A 23436-nucleotide genomic window follows, 5' to 3' on the forward strand; every position below is an offset into this window, starting at 1 on the left:
TAAAATAGGAATTGTGGGAAACTGGAAAATGAGTTGTGAATCGGTGGCCAAAATAACCCCTAACTGAAAAAGTAACTCACCTGAGGAAGTTTCCAGAATTCAGATATTTCTCCCTAACGTAGGTATTCTCCCCAATTTATAGTTTAGTGAATACCGTTAAAGTCTCTATTTATTCCAGAATATGGAGTATGGTGACGTTATTAATGTCCTTTCACTATTTGTTGTACCCACCTCCACCAGCATGGACCTGGTAATCGTGTCCTTTCTTCTCGGCAGAGAATGTGCAATCTGGTTTCCACAAACACCTTTCCCTGGCAATGTCTCCGCACTCACAGTAAAGTTAATTTCACCTGCACAGCACAAACAGAAGGAATGGAGACGGTGACATACAAGATCTCAGGAGGACAGCAAAATATTAATACCAACCTGAGACTGAGTGGCTAACTTCCTTCAGCCCTTCACAGGCGAGATTGGACGGATAATATAAACAAGAGGGCAGCACCCAAAGACTCAGAGCGCCACAGCCCCTACCATTTTCTGTATTGTGGCTCTTAGAGTGCCCTTTTATACTAACTGCTGTTGTGATCCAGCCAGTTCCCCTGTCTAAATATGCTTTAACCCCTTAAGGACTGGACATTTTTTGCGATGTTGTACATTTGCGACCAGGCATCTTTTTACACTTTTGTGGTGTTTGTGTTTAGCTGTAATTTTCTGCTCTCTCATTTACTGTTCCTATACAAATTATATATTGTTTTTTTCAGGACAAAAGGGGCTTTCTTTACATACCATTATTTATATAATCTCATGTAATTTAATTTAAAAAAAATGAAAAAATATGATGAAAAATTTAAAAAAATACATGTTTTTTGACTTTTATGTGAAAAATCTTTTATTCATCTACAAAAGCGAATGAAAAAAACTGCTAAATAGATTCAAAATTTTGTCCTGAGTTTAAAAATACCCAGTGTTTACATGCTTTTTGCTATTTTTTTGCATGTTATAGGGCTATAAGTACAAGTAGGATATTGCGGTTTCAAAACATACATTTTTAAAATGTATCAATAGTGACATTGTAACACTATTATCTGTCATAAATCGCTGAATAACACCCCACATGTACATATTTTTGTTAAAGTAGACAACCCAGGGTATTCAATATGGGGTATGTCCAGACTTTTTTAGTAGCCACTTAGTCGCAAACACTGGCCAAAGTTAGCGTTCGTATTTGTTTGTGTGTGAAAAAAGTAAAAAAATAAATTGAGCGCTAATTTTGGCCAGTGTTTGTGACCAAGTGGTTACTAAAAAAGACTGGACATACCCCATTTGCAATACCTTGGGTTGTCTTCTTTCGCAAATGGTATGCCATCATGGGGGTAATTCTCATTCCTGGGCTACCATACACTCTCAAAGGCAACGTAACCAACCTGGCCATTTTCAAGGTAAAAATATTTGACCCATATATTTGACCCTGTTACTCTCAAAAACGCTATAAAACCTGTACATGGGGGGTACTGTTATACTCAGGAGACTTTGCTGAACACAAATATTAGTGTTTCAAAACTGGAAAATGTATCACAACAATTATATCATCAGTAAACGTGCTGTTTATGTGTGAAAAATGCAAAAAAAGTCACTTTCACTGACAATATCATCGCTGTGATATGTTTTACTGTTTTGAATCACTAATATTTGTGTTCAGCAAAGTCTCCCGAGTAAAACAGTACCCCCCATGTACAGGTTTTAGGGTGTCGTAGAACGTTACAGGGTAAAATACAGTGCTAGCAAATTAAATTCTCTGGACTTTCGGCCTGGGTTGGCAGGCAGGTCCCTTAAATTGCAATCAATAAAATAACTTAATTATGTAAAAATATTACATAAATACGCACGTAGAATTTAAATATATGTGCATATTTATATATTTGAAGTCTACGTGTATATTTATATAATTATTTATGTAATTTTGTATATGGACATATGAATAGTTCGTATTCTTTTTATTTATTTATATATACATAGATATATATACAATTTCATTCTAAGTGTATTTTGATATAAATATATATATATTAATATCAAAATACAGTTAGAATAACATTTCGTATAGATATATAATTTTTTTTATTATTATTATTTTTAAGTTTTTTTAATTTAATTTAAATTATTTATTATTCGTATTTTATAATAATATATATATACAATATATATATAGTTATTATATATATATTATATATATACGTGTGTAAATTAATTATAAGTGTATTTTTATATTAATATATGTACATATTAATATAAAAATACACTTAGCATGACATTATATATATGATATATAGACATATATTATATAGATATAATATATGTCTATATATCATATATATATACACATATATAATAATACTTTTTTTTTATTAACTCTAACTTTAATTTTTTTTCTGATTTTACACATGCAGGGAGACTGCCTGTCAGCACAGACAGTCCCCCTGCAGGCAGATACTTGGACACCTATTGTGACCATGTGGTCGCCCTGTTGGGCGATCACATGGCCCCAGGGGTCCTAATCCGCCATGGGGAGACTGTCTGGGCTGCAGGCAGTCTCCCCACAACGGGAGCACCGCCGATCGCCGCCGGGGGAACGACGGCGATCGGGTAAGTACATTTTAAATTTAGGACGGTTCAGGACCGTCGTCGGTCGGCAAGGGAAAAATGCAGATGACGGTCCTGAACCGTCTTGCGTCCTCAAGGGGTTAATATTTTTGTTATAATTATTTTAATACTATGTATAACTTGGTGGCTCTTTACAGGAAGTGTTTAGGAAGGCTGTGTCAGTCACAGTCAGGGGAGGTGTGACTAGGGCTGCAGAAACAAAAACAAAAAACAAAAACATAAAGTGGTGTAACTCCTAAATTGCGGAGGACTGGGCCGTGAGACTGCAGGGGCATGATATATACACCGAAACTGCTTCATTAAGCTAAAATTGTTTTTGGTAACTATAGTGTCCCTTTAATACCCATTATATATAAGTCATAAAAATACCATACTGGCTTTTGCAACTGCTATAAGACATAGCACACTTGTGCTTAGCCTCTTGTCTAAAATTCTTCCTGTGTCTGTTTCTGGTATAGTTTTTTTTCTAACTCATCATTTAGGGTATAAATTGCTGTGTGTTCTTCAATCCAAAATGCATAACTTTACATTTATCTACATTAAATCTTCCACTACTTTCTGCACACTAAGCCAATGTTCAATCCAAGGACAAATATGTTCATCTACACCTATTGCTTTTAATTTGTACAGTAACCTAGCCGTGGAACTGTTACAAATGCCTTAGAAAAATCCAAGTAGATAACATCCACTGCAAACCCTGATCTGTGCTTCGGCTGCCTTCTTCATAGGATGTAACAGACAAGATTGGTCTTTTCTTAAAGCCACATTGAATACATCTAATGACATTGCTGTTCACAGTGAATTCCTGAATATTATCCTTTAACAACCCTCAAATGATTTCCCAACCACTGATGTTAATCTCTCAGTTCTGTCATCTATTAAAGGACCACTATAGGCAACCAGACCACTTCAGCTTAATGCAGTGGTCTGGGTGCCAGGTCCATCTAGGTTTAACCCTGTCTGCTGTAAACATAGCAGTATCAGAGAAACTGCTATGTTTACAATAGGGTTAATCCAGCCTCTAGTGGCTGTCTAATTGACAGCCGCTAGAGGCACTTCCGTGCTTCTCACTGTGATTTTCACAGTGAGAAGATGCCAGCATCCGTAGGAAAGCATTGAGAATGCTTTCCTATGGACTGGCTGAATGCGCTCACGGCATTCAGGTATTTAAAACACAACATTGAAAATCCTATGACAGACAGCAGAAGTCATTCAAGACTGGAGGAAACAAACAGGCACACGTAGGTATGACGGATTCTCACCTAAAGTCTTGAGTTTGACGTTCCAGGACATTGTCACCTTTTTATTTGCGTCAATGCAGTAACCATCTTCCTTGCCACCTGCAGCTTTAGCTTCGTACTGATCAGTGTTTTCTAAGGAAATGCCGACCTACGAACATAATAAAATGGTTAATAGAGGAAAGCCATCAATGATGGTTTGGATATGTGACCACTTACCTCAATGCTTTCTGTGAGGTAGTTAAACACTGTAGATTGTATAAGCAACTCCTCGCCCCTGACTGCAGAGTATGGAACAGTGAGTTCTAGGAAGAAAGGCTGCATAGCTACATGAGACACTGTTTCTGAAAGACCAAACCCAGAATGGGGCGACGTGCAGAACATTCCTGCTTTCCATGTTGTAATGGTATCTGGGACCGTCAGCGGGATACTGGCCTGTCCTTTGGAACTAGATAAAAAATTTAGTGGAAATGACAGATGTGTGTTACACAGTGCACAAAGGGGTAAGAGATAGATTTATACCTGATCCAAGAGTCTAATGGTGAAATATTCTGGGATCTCTAGTTGCTATATAAATTTAAACAATCCTGTTTGCAGAAGAGTAAATCAACCTATACCGCAGCCCTCAGACCACTGTACAGTCAAGCAAGATTCACCAGGAATTTGTTAAACCCAGTTTTGCCCATTGGACAACCAGATGGTGAAGCATGATTCCTCTCTCCAGAGAATCTACTTCTAATGTCCCAAAGAGATGTACTTTACATACCCAGCCGATGTGCAAGCTATGTTTACGGACGCTAAGCTACAGAAATTGATTTCTTGAATCTTTCAATAAGCAGATCTTAGCTTCCAGTGGCATTGGGCATGATCTTACATTTCCGCACGATGTGTAATTATGTGCTAAGTAGATCCTGTATGCTCTGTGTGTGTTTGCAAACTCTACCCTCATGTTGATGAACTGTTATTGGTCCAAGAAATCTCCACAATAAGGGTACCTGCATCTGACCAGGTAAGATATTGACAAGCTGACTTATTGGCATCACATGAAGGTGCCAACCAGATGGTTACTAAGCTCTGTAACGCTGGCCATTCTACTGCTAATGTCTGTCTATGGAGATGGCACAGAAGTCAGAAATTAGCTAAGAACAACTGTATCTGAACTTTTCGCAGGCTTATTTACTAAAGTGAGAAACCAACGTGAAGGTCAAAATATTCAAACTGGTAAAATTCTCTAAGTTAGGAATGCTTTCATTTTGGCTACTTTGGCCTTAAGGGGACACTAAAGTCACCAGAACAACTACAGCTTAAGGTGGTGGTTTTGGTGTCTGTAGAATGTCCCTGCAGGCTTTTTAATGTAGGCACCTTTTCAGAGAACAGCCTAGGAACTCCTCTAGTGGCTGTCACTCAGACGGCCACTTGAGATGCTTCCTGTGTCAGGGCTGCATGGATATTCAGCATCCCGATGCCCTGCATGGAGGCACTGAACGTTCCTCATAGAGATGTATTGATTCAATGCATCTCTAGGAGAAGATTGGTGCAGCGCAGCATTTTGGCACATATGGGCAAGAGCCTTCAAATGCTTTTATATAGGATCGTCAATTTTGATGTTCTCAGCCAAGGAGGCGAACGGGGGTGATGCCAGCCATGACTGGACACAAGCTGTAATATAGGTAAGTTTAAAGTCTTTTACCTTTCTAACAGGGGAGCAAGGGACCTACACTCTGTTTAGTTTACAGCTATAAGATTTAAAGATCAGTGAGATTTACTAGTTTAAATCGAGGTATCGGAAAGTAACATAAAATGTTCAGCTAAGCCATAATAAATGTTCTGGTGTAAAGTCTTTAAGTATCGATGATATTCGATGACATATTCGATGACAATCTGCATGTGCACTATTACCACGAGCGAGATTACACACACTTATTCAATTCCGAGGCTTAGCGGCTGCCGTTAATGTAACAAGAGGGTTGGAACCAGTTGATCCATTCTTTCCAGATAATAATATAAGCTGTTAACTAGTCGAGGTTTAGTAGTGGCTCTCAGTTACTACTGGCTGAAAGTAGTCCCAGGTAATTTGCTTGGTCTATCTAATAAATGTCTCTCTCTCAAAGTTTTACAACTTGCTCTAAAAGTTTTATAAACCAGTGTATCTGATCAGTTATGGACACTAGTAAATTCCATTTTGCTTAACTACTGCCCATTTTAAAAAAGTTTAAATGCCAACCTCTGCTAAATTGAGGGGTATTTATCACTTTTAACACATAATGATAACTATCACTGCATTTTTTTTGCTTTAAGCCTTGTTTTGTTTTTAAGCTTATGTAAGAGTTTGTTTTAATTAGTGAAGTATAATGGATATCGCAATGTGTGTTTTTATTCTCTGATTAATTACGCAGGTCTTATGTGAATCCAACTGGTTCCACCACACGTTGAGAAGTTAGATTTGAGCAACCAAGATGCCTGAAATTCTTGTAGCCCGACTCCCTGCCTGCAATTCAATGGAGCATCAGCCTTTTTGCAAAAATAAAAAAATATATGAATAAAATTCTTACTCTGTCAGTTCAAAGTTCCAAAGCCAGGTCTCCGGGAAATATTTTCTCTCAGTCTCAATTGTAAACCCAGCAGCTTCAACAGAACCACTTAACATATCCTCCTGCACCATTGCCATAGGCATTGCCAACATTCTCTGCGTAGAGTAAGCAATTCCTGATAAAATGACATAATATTAGATAGGAGCAGGTGAACATCTTAAAAATATCATCATTCCAAGGCTGGCACACTCATTTAATGAGAATGAATGGCTCAGCAAGATTTTCATGTGAACAATCCTATGTAATAATAATATATACACCAATTAACTCACACACAGGGATTGATAATACATGTACACATAAACCAATTAACACACACACAGGGATCAATAATACATGTACACATACACCAATTAACACACACACAGGGATCAATAATACATGTACACATACACCAATTAACTCACACACAGGGATCGATAATACATGTACACATACACCAATTAACTCACACACAGGGATCGATAATACATGTACACATACACCAATTAACTCACACACAGGGATCAATAATACATGTACACATACACCAATTAACACACACACACACAGGGATCATTTATACATCTACACATACACCAATTAACTTACACACAGGGATCGATAATACATGTACACATACACCAATTAACTCACACACAGGGGTCAATAATACATGTACACATACACCAATTAACTCACACACAGGGATCGATAATACATGTACACATACACCAATTAACACACACACAGGGATCGATAATACATGTACACATACACCAATTAACACACACACAGGGATCAATAATACATGTACACATACACCAATTAACACACACACACACACACACACACAGGGATCAATAATACATGTACACATACACCAATTAACTCACACACAGGGATCGATAATACATGTACACATACACCAATTAACTCACACACAGGGATTGATAATACATGTACACATACACCAATTAACACACACACAGGGATCAATAATACATGTACACATACACCAATTATCACACACACACACAGGGATCAATAATACATGTACACATACACCAATTAACTCACACACAGGGATCGATAATACATGTACACATACACCAATTAACTCACACACAGGGATTGATAATACATGTACACATACACCAATTAACTCACACACACACAGAGATCAATAATACATGTACACATACACCAATTAACTCACACACAGGGATCGATAATACATGTACACATACACCAATTAACTCACACACAGGGATCGATAATACATGTACATATACACCAATTAACTCACACACAGGGATTGATAATACATGTACACATACACCAATTAACTCACACACAGGGATCGATAATACATGTACACATACACCAATTAACTCACACACAGGGATCGATAATACATGTACACATACACCAATTAACTCACACACAGGGATCAATAATACATGTACACATACACCAATTAACACAGACACACAGGGATCGATAATACATGTACACATACACCAATTAACACACACACAGGGATCGATAATACATGTACACATACACCAATTAACACACACACACAAAAGGATCAATAATACATTTACACATACACCAATTAACACACACACACACAGGGATCACTAATACATGTACATATACACCAATTAACACACACACAGGGATCAATAATACATATAATAATATACACATAGACCAATTATCACACACACACACACAGGGATCGATAATACATGTACATATACACCAATTAACTCACACACAGGGATCGATAATACATGTACACATACACCAATTAACACACACACAGGGATCAATAATACATGTACACATACACCAATTAACTCACACACAGGGATCGATAATACATGTACACATACACCAATTAACACACACACACAAAAGGATCAATAATACATGTACACATACACCAAATAACACACACACACACAGGGATCACTAATACATGTACATATACACCAATTAACACACACACAGGGATCAATAATACATATAATAATATACACATAGACCAATTATCACACACACACACACACACACAGGGATCGATAATACATGTACATATACACCAATTAACACACACACAGGGATCGATAATACATGTACACCTACACCAAATAACACACACACAGGGATCGATAATACATGTACACATACACCAATTAACACACACACAGGGATCGATAATACATGTACACATACACCAATTAACAGACACACACACACACAGGGATCACTAATTAACACACACACAGGGATCGATAATACATGTACACATACACCAATTAACACACACACACAAAAGGATCAATAATTGATGTACACATACACCAATTAACACACACACACACACACACACAGGGATCACTAATACATGTACATATACACCAATTAACACACACACAGGGATCAATAATACATATAATAATATACACATAGACCAATTATCACACACACACACACAGGGATCGATAATACATGTACATATACACCAATTAACTCACACACAGGGATCGATAATACATGTACACATACACCAATTAACACACACACATGGATCAATAATACATGTACACATACACCAATTAACTCACACACAGGGATCGATAATACATGTACACATACACCAATTAACACACACACACAAAAGGATCAATAATACATGTACACATACACCAATTAACACACACACACACACACAGGGATCACTAATACATGTACATATACACCAATTAACACACACACAGGGATCAATAATACATATAATAATATACACATAGACCAATTATCACACACACACACACACAGGGATCGATAATACATGTACATATACATCAATTAACACACACACAGGGATCGATAATACATGTACATATACACCAATTAACTCACACACAGGGATCGATAATACATGTACACATACACCAATTAACTCACACACAGGGATTGATAATACATGTACACATACACCAATTAACTCACACACACACAGAGATCAATAATACATGTACACATACACCAATTAACACACACACAGGGATCGATAATACATGTACACATACACCAATTAACTCACACACAGGGATCGATAATACATGTACACATACACCAATTAACACACACACACAAAAGGATCAATAATACATGTACACATACACCAATTAACACACACACAGGGATCACTAATACATGTACATATACACCAATTAACACACACACAGGGATCAATAATACATATAATAATATACACATAGACCAATTATCACACACACACAGGGATCGATAATACATGTACACATACACCAATTAACACACACACAGGGATCGATAATACATGTACACATACACCAATTAACACACACACAGGGATCGATAATACATGTACATATACACCAATTAACACACACACACACACACACAGGGATCACTAATACATGTTCACATTCACCAATTATCACACACACAGGGATCAATAATACATGTACACATACACCAATTAACACACACACAGGGATCGATAATACATGTACATATACACCAATTAACTCACACACAGGGATCGATAATACATGTACACATACACCAATTAACACACACACAGGGATCAATAATACATGTACACATACACCAATTAACTCACACACAGGGATCGATAATACATGTACACATACACCAATTAACACACACACACACAAAAGGATCAATAATACATGTACACATACACCAATTAACACACACACAGGGATCACTAATACATGTACATATACACCAATTAACACACACACAGGGATCAATAATACATGTACACATACACCAATTAACTCACACACAGGGATCGATAATACATGTACACCTACACCAATTAACACACACACAGGGATCGATAATACATGTACACATACACCAATTAACACACACACAGGGATCAATAATACATGTACACATACACCAATTAACACACACACAGGGATCGATAATACATGTACACATACACCAATTAACTCACACACAGGGATCGATAATACATGTACACATACACCAATTAACACACACACAGGGATCGATAATACATGTACATATACACCAATTAACTCACACACAGGGATCGATAATACATGTACACATACACCAATTAACACACACACAGGGATCAATAATACATGTACACATACACCAATTAACTCACACACAGGGATCGATAATACATGTACACATACACCAATTAACACACACACACACAAAAGGATCAATAATACATGTACACATACACCAATTAACACACACACAGGGATCACTAATACATGTACATATACACCAATTAACACACACACAGGGATCAATAATACATATAATAATATACACATAGACCAATTATCACACACACACACAGGGATCGATAATACATGTACACATACACCAATTAACACACACACAGGGATCGATAATACATGTACACCTACACCAATTAACACACACACAGGGATCGATAATACATGTACACATACACCAATTAACACACACACAGGGATCAATAATACATGTACACATACACCAATTAACACACACACACACACACACAGGGATCACTAATACATGTTCACATTCACCAATTATCACACACACCGGGATCGATAATACATGTTCACATACACCAATTTTCACACACAGGGATCGATAATACATGTTCACATACACCAATTAACTCACACAGGGATCGATAATACATGTACACATACACCAATTAACTCACACACACAGGGATTAATTTATGCATACACAGAAAAAACAATCCACACAGACACATATACACACACACAAAAACAATTAATAAACAAACAGGTATCAATACACACACAGGCATTAATACATGCGCACAGAATATATGTGCAGGCTAATAATATGATCTAAGACCACAAAGTGCTACCGCCCCTCATTGAAAGAGCCACAAAGCTCTCTTTATTCTGTATTGAAAACTAAATGCTAAGTGTATTATTTCTTTCTTTGTAATGTTTTACATATAATAGCAATACATTGAAAGTGCAATAAAAACAAAGTGAATCTAATAAAATAAATAAACTCCGGAACACTGCCTCTAAACTATGGTTATTAAAATAACTGACTGCCGAGTGCTCTTTGCTATATATAAGTAAAATGTAGAAATAAAGGACATTCACTATTATTTTGAGTGCTTTTTTTAATTCACTGTTTCTCAATATCTTTATTTTAGTTGATCATTTCTGTTGCACCACATAAGCTGATAAAGGTTGCCATTACTAGATTATTGATAATATTCAGTACATATATATTTGTACGTATATTTTTTTTTTTACCCCTCCTTGGTGGTATATATATTTTTTGTGCATTCCTCATTCTCGGGTCCTCTACCAGAGGCCTTGGAGTCTGAGGGTTCTGTGCAGTATTTTAGCTGTTACTAGAACAGCACTCTTCTGGTCAAATGTCCTTCCTGGAATCTGTTGAAATCACTTCCCCAACATGAGGGTCACAGCCCCGAGTGCTCCTATCACAACAAGGACTAATATTTCCTTCGCTTTCCACATCCTTTCTAGCTCTTCTTTCAGTTCTTGATATTTGTCTACCTTCTCGTGTCCCTTCTTCCTGATATATAGTCACATCCACCACAACTGCAGTCTTTAGTTCCTTGTCTACGACACAGTGTCAGGTTAGTTTACCACTACCTGCTTGTCTGTCTAGACCTGGAAGTCCTACAGGATCTTAGCCCTGTCATTCTCAACTACCATTTGTGGTATCTTCCATCTGGACTCAGGCAGGTCCAACCCATATTCTGTGCAGATATTTTGGTCACAGCAACTTGGTTGTGCCTCTCAGTGTATGCTTTCCCTGCTAACATCTTGAACCTGGCTACTACGTGCTAGATTGTCTCAGAGTCCTCTTTGCATTGTCTGCACCTTGGGTCCTGTTTGGTGTGGTAGACCCTTGCATTTATTGATCTCATGCCTAAGTCTAGGTGGGAGATACCACAAAGGGTTGTTGAGAATGACAATATCTTATGGGACTTTCAGATCCAGACAGACTAGCAAGTAGTGACCAACTAACCTGACATTGTGATAGTAGACAAGGAACAGAAGACTGCAAAGTGGTGGATGTGGCAATACTCAGTGACTATAACATCAGGAAGAAGGAACATGAGAAGGTGGACTAATACTAAGGACTAAAAGAGGAGCTAGAAAGGATGTGGAAAGTAAAGGCAGCAGTAGTCCCAGTTGTAATAGGAACACTCGGGATTTTGACCCCCAAGTTGGGGGAGTGGCTTCAGAAAATTTTAGGTGGGACATCTGTGATCGCTGTCCAGAAGAGAGCAGTTCTAGTAACAGCTAGATATATATATCTACTGAGTTAAGATTCTAGATACTTATGTCAATGTTTTTTCCTATTTAATAGATTAAACATATAAATAAAAAAAATGTTTTTGCTTTGTCAATATCAGGTATTGTGTGTAGATTGATGTGAAATAAAATAGAATTTAAACAATTGTAGCATAAGACTGCAACATAAAAAAATGAAAAAGAAAGAGGTCGGAATACACTCCGTATTAGTGTACATTCATAAGATGTATTTATTACAATATTAAGCAAAACAATATTTGCATGTACAATTTATTTTTGAATGTGTATTGGGTCTTTTTGTCTCGCACCTTCATTGATGTTGTGTCTTTTCTATTTAACAAAGTACATGCATACTGCTATAGGCTCACTGTTTACACTTCTACCTGTGATACCAGGCTTACTGTCTTACCTGCACCTGGATAGCCCATTTGAACTTGGTAACAGAGAGTTGGACTTTTGATATTGGTATTTGTAAAAACTTTAAGTCCCATGTCCTATAAAAAGAGCATGGATACAGATTTGTGAATTAGTTATCTCACCACCCTACATCATGACTTTCTATTATAACACACATCAATTAATCTTCTTGTTACACTCCCATATTCTTCCATGAATCAACATTATGATTTTGAAAACATTATCTAAACCCATTTCTTTTTTGTTAATTTACAGACATATAAACACGTGAGTTTACAGAGGAAGAGGTTCTATTTCACCTTTTAAAAGTAAAGACAAATAAGTCAATGGGACCTGATGGAATACACCCAAAGCTATTCAAAGAGCTTAGTGGTGTACTAACAAAACCATTAACAGATTTATTTAACCAATTATTGATAACAGGAGTAGTCCCAGAAGATTGGAAGTTGGCGAATGTTGTGCCCATTCACAAGAAAGGTATTAGGGAGGAGTCGGGCAACTATAGGCCAGTAAGCCTTACTTCAGTAGTGGGGAAAGTGATGGAAACCATGTTAAAGAATAGGATTGTTGAACATCTAAAATCACATGGATTTCAAGATCAGAGACAACATGGGTTTACTTCAGGGAGATCATGCCAAACTAATCTTATTGATTTTTTTGATTGGGTAACTAAAATTATAGATCAGGGTGGTGCAGTAGACTAGGTGCTTACCTAGATTTCAGTAAGGCTTTTGACACTGTTGCACATAGAAGGCTTATCAATAAAATGCAATCTTTAAGTTTGGATTCCAATATTGTTGAATGGGTAAGGCAGTGGCTGAGTGACAGGCAACAGAGGGTTGTAGTCAATGGAGTATATACGAAGCTTGGGCTTGTCACCAGTGGGGTACCTCAGGGATCTGTACTTGGACCCATTCTCTTTAATATTTTTATTAGTGATATTGCAGAAGGTCTTGATGGTAAGGTATGTCTTTTTGCTGATGATACTAAGATATGTAACATGGTTGATGTTCCAGGTGGGATAAGCCAAATGGCAAATGATTTAGGTAAACTAGAAAAATGGTCAGAGTTGTGGCAACTGACATTTAATGTGGATAAGTGCAAGATAATGCATCTTGGATGTAAAAACCCAAGGGCAGAGTACAGAATACTTGATAGAGTCCTAACCTCAACATCTGAGGAAAGGGATTTAGGGGTGATTATTTCTGATGACTTAAAGGTAGGCAGACAATGTAATAGAGCAGCAGGAAATGCTAGCAGAATGCTTGGTTGTATAGGGAGAGGTATTAGCAGTAGAAAGAGGGAAGTGCTCATGCCATTGTACAGAACACTGGTGAGACCTCACTTGGAGTATTGTACGCTGTACTGGAGACCGTATCTTCAGAAGGATATTGATACCTTAGAGAGAGTTCAGAGAAGGGCTACTAAACTGGTTCATGGATTGCAGGATAAAACTTACCAGGAAAGGTTAAAGGATCTTAACATGTATAGCTTGGAGGAAAGACGAGACAGGTGGGCTATGATAGAAACATTTAAATACATAAAGGGAATCAACACAGTAAAGGAGGAGACTATATTTAAAACAAGGAAAACTACCAGAACAAGAGGACATAGTCTTAAATTAGAGGGGTAAAGGTTTAAAAATAATATCAGGAAGTATTACTTTACTGAGAGGGTAGTGGATGCATGGAATAGCCTTCCAGCTGAAGTGGTAGAGGTTAACACAGTAAAGTACATGGTTCTTATCTGCCATCACATTCTATGTTTCTATGTTTCTATGACGCAAACAACAGCTGTTCTTCCTAACTGATAACATATGTTTAAAATTCACTATTGTCTAGCCAATTATTTTCTTTGTTTTTCTAAACATTTGAGCAATAAAGCTTTGATTAATTTATTATTATTCTATTAATAGTATTAATAGTAGTAGCAGTACTGTTTAAAATACATTAGATTGCTTCATTTTATACTTGTTCTTCACTGAAAAGTTGTACTTAGTTGGTAACCCCATGAAAAATTGATACAATTTACTAAGTGGTTATCTATATATCAGGAATGACCAGAAAACCAAAAAGGACATAACAAAACAGTAAAATAAGAACAAGGTAAGGTGTGTGTGTGTGGGGGGGGGGGGGAGAGGGGGAGTGACTAAAGAGCTTACATACCTTTAATATTGTGTAGGCATCAATGTCTGAGTCAGGGCTACTTGGGTTGTAGTAAAAGCCATTGAGAAAGATGGGGTCTGCCTTCACACAGGGTTCATCATGTGGCTCCTCCATGTAATGCCCATCGTAATGATAGCCAGACAGGTCTTTAAGGGGCAGCAGATCATATACCTGGAAAATGAGATGTTGTAGATTGTTATTGGCAGGAAATCTATGATCTCATGGTCTTCAAGTCTCAGTTATCATCATCAGGCCAAGTTACAGGAATAATATGTCTGCTCTCATGATATAATATTTAATTAATAAAATGTTATACGAAACACATAGATATCGAGTTTGTCCTGGAGTCAGCTCTACTTGTGTAAGGCATCATATTTTACTGATGGTATGGTTGGAAGTCTACTTTGATTTGAAATCCCTACTTGGAGAATTAATCAATTTGGATTTTAAATTGTTGCACATCAGAAGTTTATTTCGTATTTGAGTGCTATATACCTGGGATTGACAGTCCTGTCAACTGAAGATGGAGTGAGCACATGTTTATTTTATATATATTTTCTTTTTAGCATATGCCTGGGAGTCTCAGACTGTTAGATTATTTTGCTACATGGGCAGGTTTGCGGTTTAAGGTAAACCATTATTTTTATAATATTTAATCCTTACCGACTTTGCAGACAATTCTGCTTCTGGTCTCATGAGTAAAACACTTGAATCCACAGCTCGAATGGCACACAGAGAGTCTGGGTCAGTTTGGAGACTGAGGATGGTCTCTGAGCCGGGTAGTGATTGAGTTTGAGAGAAAGAAAGTTTTACCTGAGGACAGAAAGACACCTTTTTAACCACAGTATGAGATTACTAGTATTGTGTTAATCAAACCAATCAGTCCCAGACTTTAACCAGAATTTTTAACTTCTTGAGACAAAGGTGGAGACCTAGAGCATGATTGGTATCCAAACCACACATGTTTCTGGTAGATGGAACCAGAATCCCAGGCCTCAGAATCAGCACTTGTCGCTAGCTAGCTGTCTCTAGGCTTCAGTATTTTAATGTTTTCTAGCTAGTGTAACAGAGTTTTATATATATATATATATATATATATATATATATATATATAAAGAAAAAAAGCTAAATAGTGTATTCCCATACAATAGTTGTTAATAGTATAAACAATATGTACCCACTGTTTATGTAGTATTGATTCTGACCAGAAAAAAAATAATAATAACAAGTTAAATTCAAATTGCAATAGCCCACACATTATAAGTAACGATATTTCAAACATATTTACTTTCTTTCTATAGCCAGTATAGAGTTTCATAAATATTAAACAGATAGTGAAGAAAATAATTTAAAGTTAAAGAAACACTCCAAACACCATGACCAGTACAGTGAATCTGGTGCCCCCCAATATATGTAGTCAAAAAGTTTGCCAATGCTTTGAGAACTTCCTGGAGTCCATCAGGTGACAGTAACCTCCTCTACAAGAGTCGGTACCGGCTTACCGCTCTGCTTTGAGCAGGGCTTAGCTCATTTGCTAGAATCGATCAGTTGATGATCTTGGTCAATGAACTGGCCCTAGCAAAGAGCTTCTGGCTCTCAATGGAAGAAGAGACTGGTGGCCAGAAGACCCCAGGTAAGAAGTCAAACCATTAGCAAACGGTATCAGATTTTACATGGGGGGCACTTCTGGCACTGCAATGCACTGTCGTAGTTATGTTGCTAGAAGTGTGTCTTTAAATGCAGATATTAGAGGCAAAAAAAAAAGTCAGTGTAACACCTAAGTCTTGTTACCTTGTTTTGGAAACAGTTATCCACTTTTACGCTGATGGAATCTGCGATGACCTCTCCGCTGTCCAAAATTAGGAAAACAAGTACCTTTGCCAAAGGTGCAATATTAGTTTTCACCGGCAGTTCAAAAGAAAAGTGCCCAGCTGCATCTGTGTGTAAAAAATACCAGTATTTTAGCATGCAGAGTGCAGTGGAATAAATAATAATAATATAAATAAGAATTTATTTGTATCCCATATTTTACACCATTGCTGACTGCAAAGTAGGTATACATAGGTAATGTGCAGTAACATTCCATCCACCCACTAAATGTATCAATACACACGTGTATAATTTAATTAAAGGCAAGTTCACCTTGATTTTCAATCAGCAGTACGGTATGTCGCTTAGATGTTATAATTTCTCCTTTTGACATAATCTGTAGAAAGGAAATACAGATTTGCTACTGTTAAAGATCATCTCTCAATCATGTTTTCAATTTAACAACAACATCCTGAGACTATATTGAATCTGAGTGGAATGGAGGGTGGTTAAGGAGAGTGCTACTTTTCAGTATTTCAACTTTATTTATTTCTAAAACAATAATTAAGGAGTGCAGTAATCAAAAAGATCGGGAAGGGGGAAGAAAATAGAGATACAGAGCAATTGATAATTATAAAGTGCAGTTGGTTCAATAAAGCTCATTAGCTACTAAAGTATATAACACAGAACATATATTGACTAGGTAAGTACTTTGGTGTAAGCGTGAGCTTTGGTATAGGTGTGGGATTCACTTTGCCTCTCGACACTCTTAGGAAACCGAGAATAATGCATGGCCTATGATCCTAATCTCTGGAAAAACCATGATTCCGTTATAAGTGTTTTTGGATGTGTATGAAGTAGGAGGGTACTCACCACATAACGGAACACTGCTTCTTTTGTCGTTCCGATTCCCATACTTGTCAGAACATAATGCACTTTGATTTTCTGTACAGTTTCACAATGAAGGGTCTTATGTATGGGTTTGACTTTTAAAAAACTATTGCTCCTGGAGTAGAAGCGTCTTACTGGCAGTGACTGTTCTTCATAAATTGGATTCACCCAGCCGTAACTGCTACAGTAGGCCTGTGTCTTGTACGATGCCTGCAATACAGTTAAATGGTTAGAATATCCTAATAATAATAATAATGGTTAGAATATAATAATAATAATAATAATAATAATAATAATAATAATAATAATAATAATAATGATATCCTATCACTGAATTTAGATTCTGAAATAGTTCTCAATTTCATTTACATCTTACTTTCAAACAAAAAAACGTAACATTTTGACCTAAAGTTATCAATGAAAGTCTTTTACCCGGAGTTGCACAGAATGCCCCTGCCATGAAGTTGTGTCAATTGAGAAATCCGCGGTGCCATCAGGCCCAGTGGTGTAAGTGAAATTTGTTCCATCGTGTCCAACAAAAATTGTTACTGTCTCATTCGTCAAGGGATTTCCAGCTGCATCTTCTAAGAAAACCTGTGTGAAGGGATTACATCATCAATGATGTCTCAAAATCTAGAATGCTTGTTATAAGATCTAATTGATAGTTCAGTTCTTTTTATGAGTTCTGAAGCTCTGGGAATGTGATATACAATACTGTATCTCAATGTGGAAATCCACTGAGCTCTCTACCTACCTGTCCATATGTGGGAATGCCAGTTTTATAGTAAGAGTCCACCTGTCGGAATGAGACCTTAGCTAAGGTGCTCTTGATCTCAGTAGATGATTCTCCTGTTAGCTCCACGCCTGATGGAAAAAAATAATTGCCTTAGTTTCAATGCAAGCCTGTATGGACAATCTAACACATAAGCCACCAGAGCAATGAACGTGAAGCTTCTTCAAATCTTTTATGCTAGCACTTATGGTAAATGTAAGGTGGATGTAAAAAAATGGACCAGTGAAAGCCCATGTGTAGATGTCACCAAACAAAAGCATAATGAAAAATAAAACGTGACCCCCTAGGACTCTTATAATGCAGATTGTCTAGTTGAATTGAGATAAAAAAAATTGGACACCTAAACCAAGGGACACCCTTACGTTGACATGGACATCGCCTCTTTCTAAATTGTAATAATTGAAGAAACATTGGGAGGTTACCATGCAATACTTTTCCAATTAAAATTAGGCAAAATTTACTGTGGGTACATAGAAATTTGGCTCAATTATTTGTAACTATACCCTAACTGGACAATAGTCTAAACACTTCTAACTATACTGGGTCATTTTAATTGCTCAAATTATCGGTCAAATAGAAACATAGAATGTGACAGCAGATAAGAACCATTCGGCCCATCTAGTCTGCCCAATATTCTAAATACTTTCATTAGTCCTTGGCCTTATCTTATAGTTAGGATAGCCTTTTGCCCATCCCAACAGAGTTGCTCTTCAGTTTACTAATGGCTTGTTGCATTATACAAACAAGGGGTTGACACATTTGTATTAAGTTAGATCTACTAGTTTTTCACAGAGCCATCATTAGGTTCAGACTGTACAACTTACATAATGACGAATAGATTTTGTGTAGACAAGACTTAGTCTAGCACACCAATGTATATATCTAATATAGATGTAATTACATGTTTCACTGCCCTTGTCTCGGTGTACATTCACTATATACTCTGACTGGCAGGTATATACAGTATCTCCCAAAAGTGAGTACACCCCTCAAATTTTTGTGATTATTTTATTATCTCTTTTCATATGACAACACTGAATAAATGGCAAAGTAAAGCAGTAAGTGTACAGCCTGTATAACAGTATAAATTTGCTGGCATCTCAAAAATACTCAACACACAGCCATTAATGTCAAAACCGTTGCCAATAAAAGTGAGTACACCCCTAAGTGGAAATGTCCAAATTGGGCCCAATTAGCCATTTTCCCTGCCCGGTGTCATGTGACTTGTTAGTGTTTGTTCAACTGCAAAGCTTTTATTGCAAACTCTTTTTAATTTAGAATTGTGTATCTCCTGCACTGTTAATAGCTTGATAGACTTTGCAGGAGCCTCCTGTGTCTGATTAAAGTTTAATTTACAGAGTTGGAGATAAAAACTTAGGGCTGCATAAACATGAACAAAAGTGTCTTAACTCCTAAATGGCAGAGAATTGAGTAGGTAAACTGCAGGGCATGATCTATACACCCAAACTGCTTCATTAAGCTAAAGTTGTTTTTGTGACTGTTGTGTCTCTGTAATCTCACCTGTTCCCTCTTCTATGATTTTGGCCTTTGCTTTGATGTTCATATGGTATCCTGTGCGTTTCAACTGGAAGAGTTTAGTTTGAACCACAGCAGAGTAGCATCCGTCAGGTCCCGCCTTAAATAATAAATAAAATAAAATGAAAGTAATATCTTGGGTGAAATCCAGTCAGCTGATCCTAAATCATTCGTGCTTTTCAGGGCTGCAGCACAGACACTGCAACATAACGTGTTAATGGGAGTTTGGCCGAAAGAGACCGGAGCTTTATGTCCTTAAAATGATTAGCTCCTTTTTCGACATGAGATGCACTCACCTAATAATACATTATTCCCACAAAGCCACATTATTAGTTTAAATTAATTTCTATATGATAAAGCATAAGGATCAGCCGCAGTTAGGATGACTCGCTCTTTATGCCTTTAATACCCTACCCCGCTATAGTCAGACGCCAATAGGGTATACCTGTTCATTATTTAAAGATCTGCACCTGTAACTTGGACCGAGCAATTAACTAAATACATGCCACGTATTGCCTCTAATGTTGTAATAATTACAAACTGTATAAGGCTTAACTTTCACATAGACCTGCTGCAACCAATACCTGAGCTACATAGGTGTAAAAGTGTTTTGTTTTACTACATGCATTGAAATTATTCTTACGACTTTAGATATGGTTGTAGTACAACGCACCATTCACAGCTTCGTATAAAGCATAACTGTGCATTCCAACTGTTAATCCTAAACCTGTTTAGAGAGAAATAAATGACTACAGAACTAGAAATGCCTAGTCCTGGAGTCAAAAGAAGGACTAAGTGGGCAACACATAAAGGGCCTAACCCAGAGCGATAAATAATAGAGAAATTCCAAAAATCGAGGTGCTTGGAGAGGAGAACAAAGGTCCAACTACCAAATCACACTCGACTGAGGGTGTGCCCACATGGGGGGGTGCTAACTCCACTGGTTTACAAAGTAGAAAAAATAATAAATCTTTCAAAGAAAATATAAACACAGTGAACGTGAAGAAACTATAAAATATACGGGGTACAGGAGTGGGGACTGGCCCATGAGGCTGTACTATCAGTATGGGAGGCAACAGGGTAGATATAGTAAAAAAAATTGGCTGTGAAAAAGTGCTGTCAGATACTGGGACCATGCATCCACCTGGAGAGCTAGCTTCACAGACTATCACGTAGTGATAGAGTGTCTGCATGGATGATGCAACGTACTAGAAAAGAACCCTATAATACCAAAATGTCTGCATGAATATTCCAGAACTGCTATTCTGGGAGGGATGTCCAATAGACAGGATGTCCTTCCCTGGAGTCTGTGGCAAGCCCTAATCCTATTGCATAGGTAATAGTCCAATAATGGAGAAAGTGCTGATTACACTAGTGAGATAAATCGGGATCAAAATATAATGCAAGGGGAAAGAAAAATAAAGTCACTCCTGTCCACTCCAGTCCCCACTCCTGTACCCCGTATATTTTATATAGTTTCTTCACGTTCACTGTGTTTATATTTTCTATTAAAGATTTATTATTTTTTCTACTTTGTATACCAGGGGAGTTAGCACCCACCATGTGGGCACACCCTCAGTCAAGTGTGATTTGGTAGTTGGACCTTTGTTCTCCTCTCCAAACACCTCGATTTTTGGAATTTCTCTATTAATCATAAACCTGTATGCTACACTTTTTGAAACTTTAGATATTTATCATCTCGCAAAGTATATGCATATTTACTTTCTAATATTGTACACTCACTTTGATTTACAAGCCTCTGCGCAGGCAACCATATGCCTTTATATTGCACTGTAATGTGTCTGACGTTATTATATCATCAAATAAGAAAAAACATTTAACACAACATTACGTGTTATAAAGCTGTAATTGTATAGAACTGAACAAAAGGTAATAGTTTCTGTATTGTATTATTGTCTTATTACAATGGCCAAGACATACAAGTTATAATTCCCTAAACGTTATATTTATGACAACATCAAGCACAGCTGAAATTAATTTTTTTTTACATTTTTTTCTTTTTAAAAAAACCATGACAATTAAAGTATACAAGATGGCTCTCATGTCATGCCAATGACCCCCAACAGATTCAGCACTGTTTAGTTTTGTGATTTTGTCAATCAGGGCTTAACATAGGGGCTGATGGAGCTGCAGCTCCAGGCTCATAGAATAGGCCCATTGTTTTAAAAAATCAAAACAAAAACAAAAAGATTTTTTAAAAAATTTTTTACTACTCTTCACATGCTCTTGTTTAAGTATAGAAACCTAACAGGGATGTAGGGGAGCAAAACTTGTGTGGACTGTTTGACAGGGAAATTAGGTAAAGTAAAGCTGACTGTGTGCACTATGCGAATGCTCTTGCTGCTCTGGTCTCTCTAACGCTGTGGCATGTTCCCTTTCTTCTACACTCACTACATATACTTTGTCTCTGTCCCAGACTGTATAACAGGAGCTTCTGCCTGCTAGTAAGAAGGTCAGGAGAGGAGTGGGCCAGCGAGTGCTAGGGCACAGTCCTTAGAAAGCGTGGAGCGAGCGCATCATTAGATGCATTTATGCCATGCTCAGGGTGCTGCCTGCTTTATATGCCCTTAGTTGGCCAGTCAGCATGATTAGCAGGCAGCCTGTTATTGGACATGTTTGCACCTTTGGGCGGTTCTGGTTACGTGACTTGCATCAGTGGCCCGTCCTTTTACCACCGACATCCTGCTTCACCGGATCTGCTGTTAGGGGGTATGGATTTACTTGTAAGATGAAAGTGAGAGATTAGCATGGGGTATTTGTTTTCTGACAGCTATATCCGGTGAGTTTCCCTCCAGCACCACCTCCACCAGATACATAATGCTTGGGAGGTATGACTTTTAGTGTCTTCTGTCAATACGATTCTGCAATTAGGCACATCATAATTGTCAGCACCAGTGCCAATGTACTCTTAATCTGGCCCTGATG

General features: G+C 37.3%; 1 protein-coding gene across 1 annotated transcript in view; it reads right to left on the minus strand.

Annotated features, from left to right (window-relative positions):
• The window catches only part of LOC134575355 (alpha-2-macroglobulin-like), a 66394-nt gene that overhangs the window by 21259 nt on the left and 21699 nt on the right, over nt 1–23436 (minus strand). Inside the window, exons 9-21 of the mRNA XM_063434636.1 lie at nt 20476–20590; nt 18916–19025; nt 18594–18755; nt 18144–18371; nt 17604–17667; nt 17253–17398; nt 16125–16274; nt 15462–15632; nt 13289–13373; nt 6452–6605; nt 4119–4347; nt 3924–4050; nt 232–350 (exon numbers count right to left, since the gene is read on the minus strand). Coding sequence (XP_063290706.1) covers nt 232–350; nt 3924–4050; nt 4119–4347; nt 6452–6605; nt 13289–13373; nt 15462–15632; nt 16125–16274; nt 17253–17398; nt 17604–17667; nt 18144–18371; nt 18594–18755; nt 18916–19025; nt 20476–20590 — 1860 coding nt within the window. The remainder of the gene's footprint in view (nt 1–231; nt 351–3923; nt 4051–4118; nt 4348–6451; nt 6606–13288; nt 13374–15461; nt 15633–16124; nt 16275–17252; nt 17399–17603; nt 17668–18143; nt 18372–18593; nt 18756–18915; nt 19026–20475; nt 20591–23436) is intronic.

Source organism: Pelobates fuscus, chromosome 10, assembly GCF_036172605.1.
Source record: "Pelobates fuscus isolate aPelFus1 chromosome 10, aPelFus1.pri, whole genome shotgun sequence".
Lineage (NCBI taxonomy): Eukaryota > Metazoa > Chordata > Amphibia > Anura > Pelobatidae > Pelobates > Pelobates fuscus.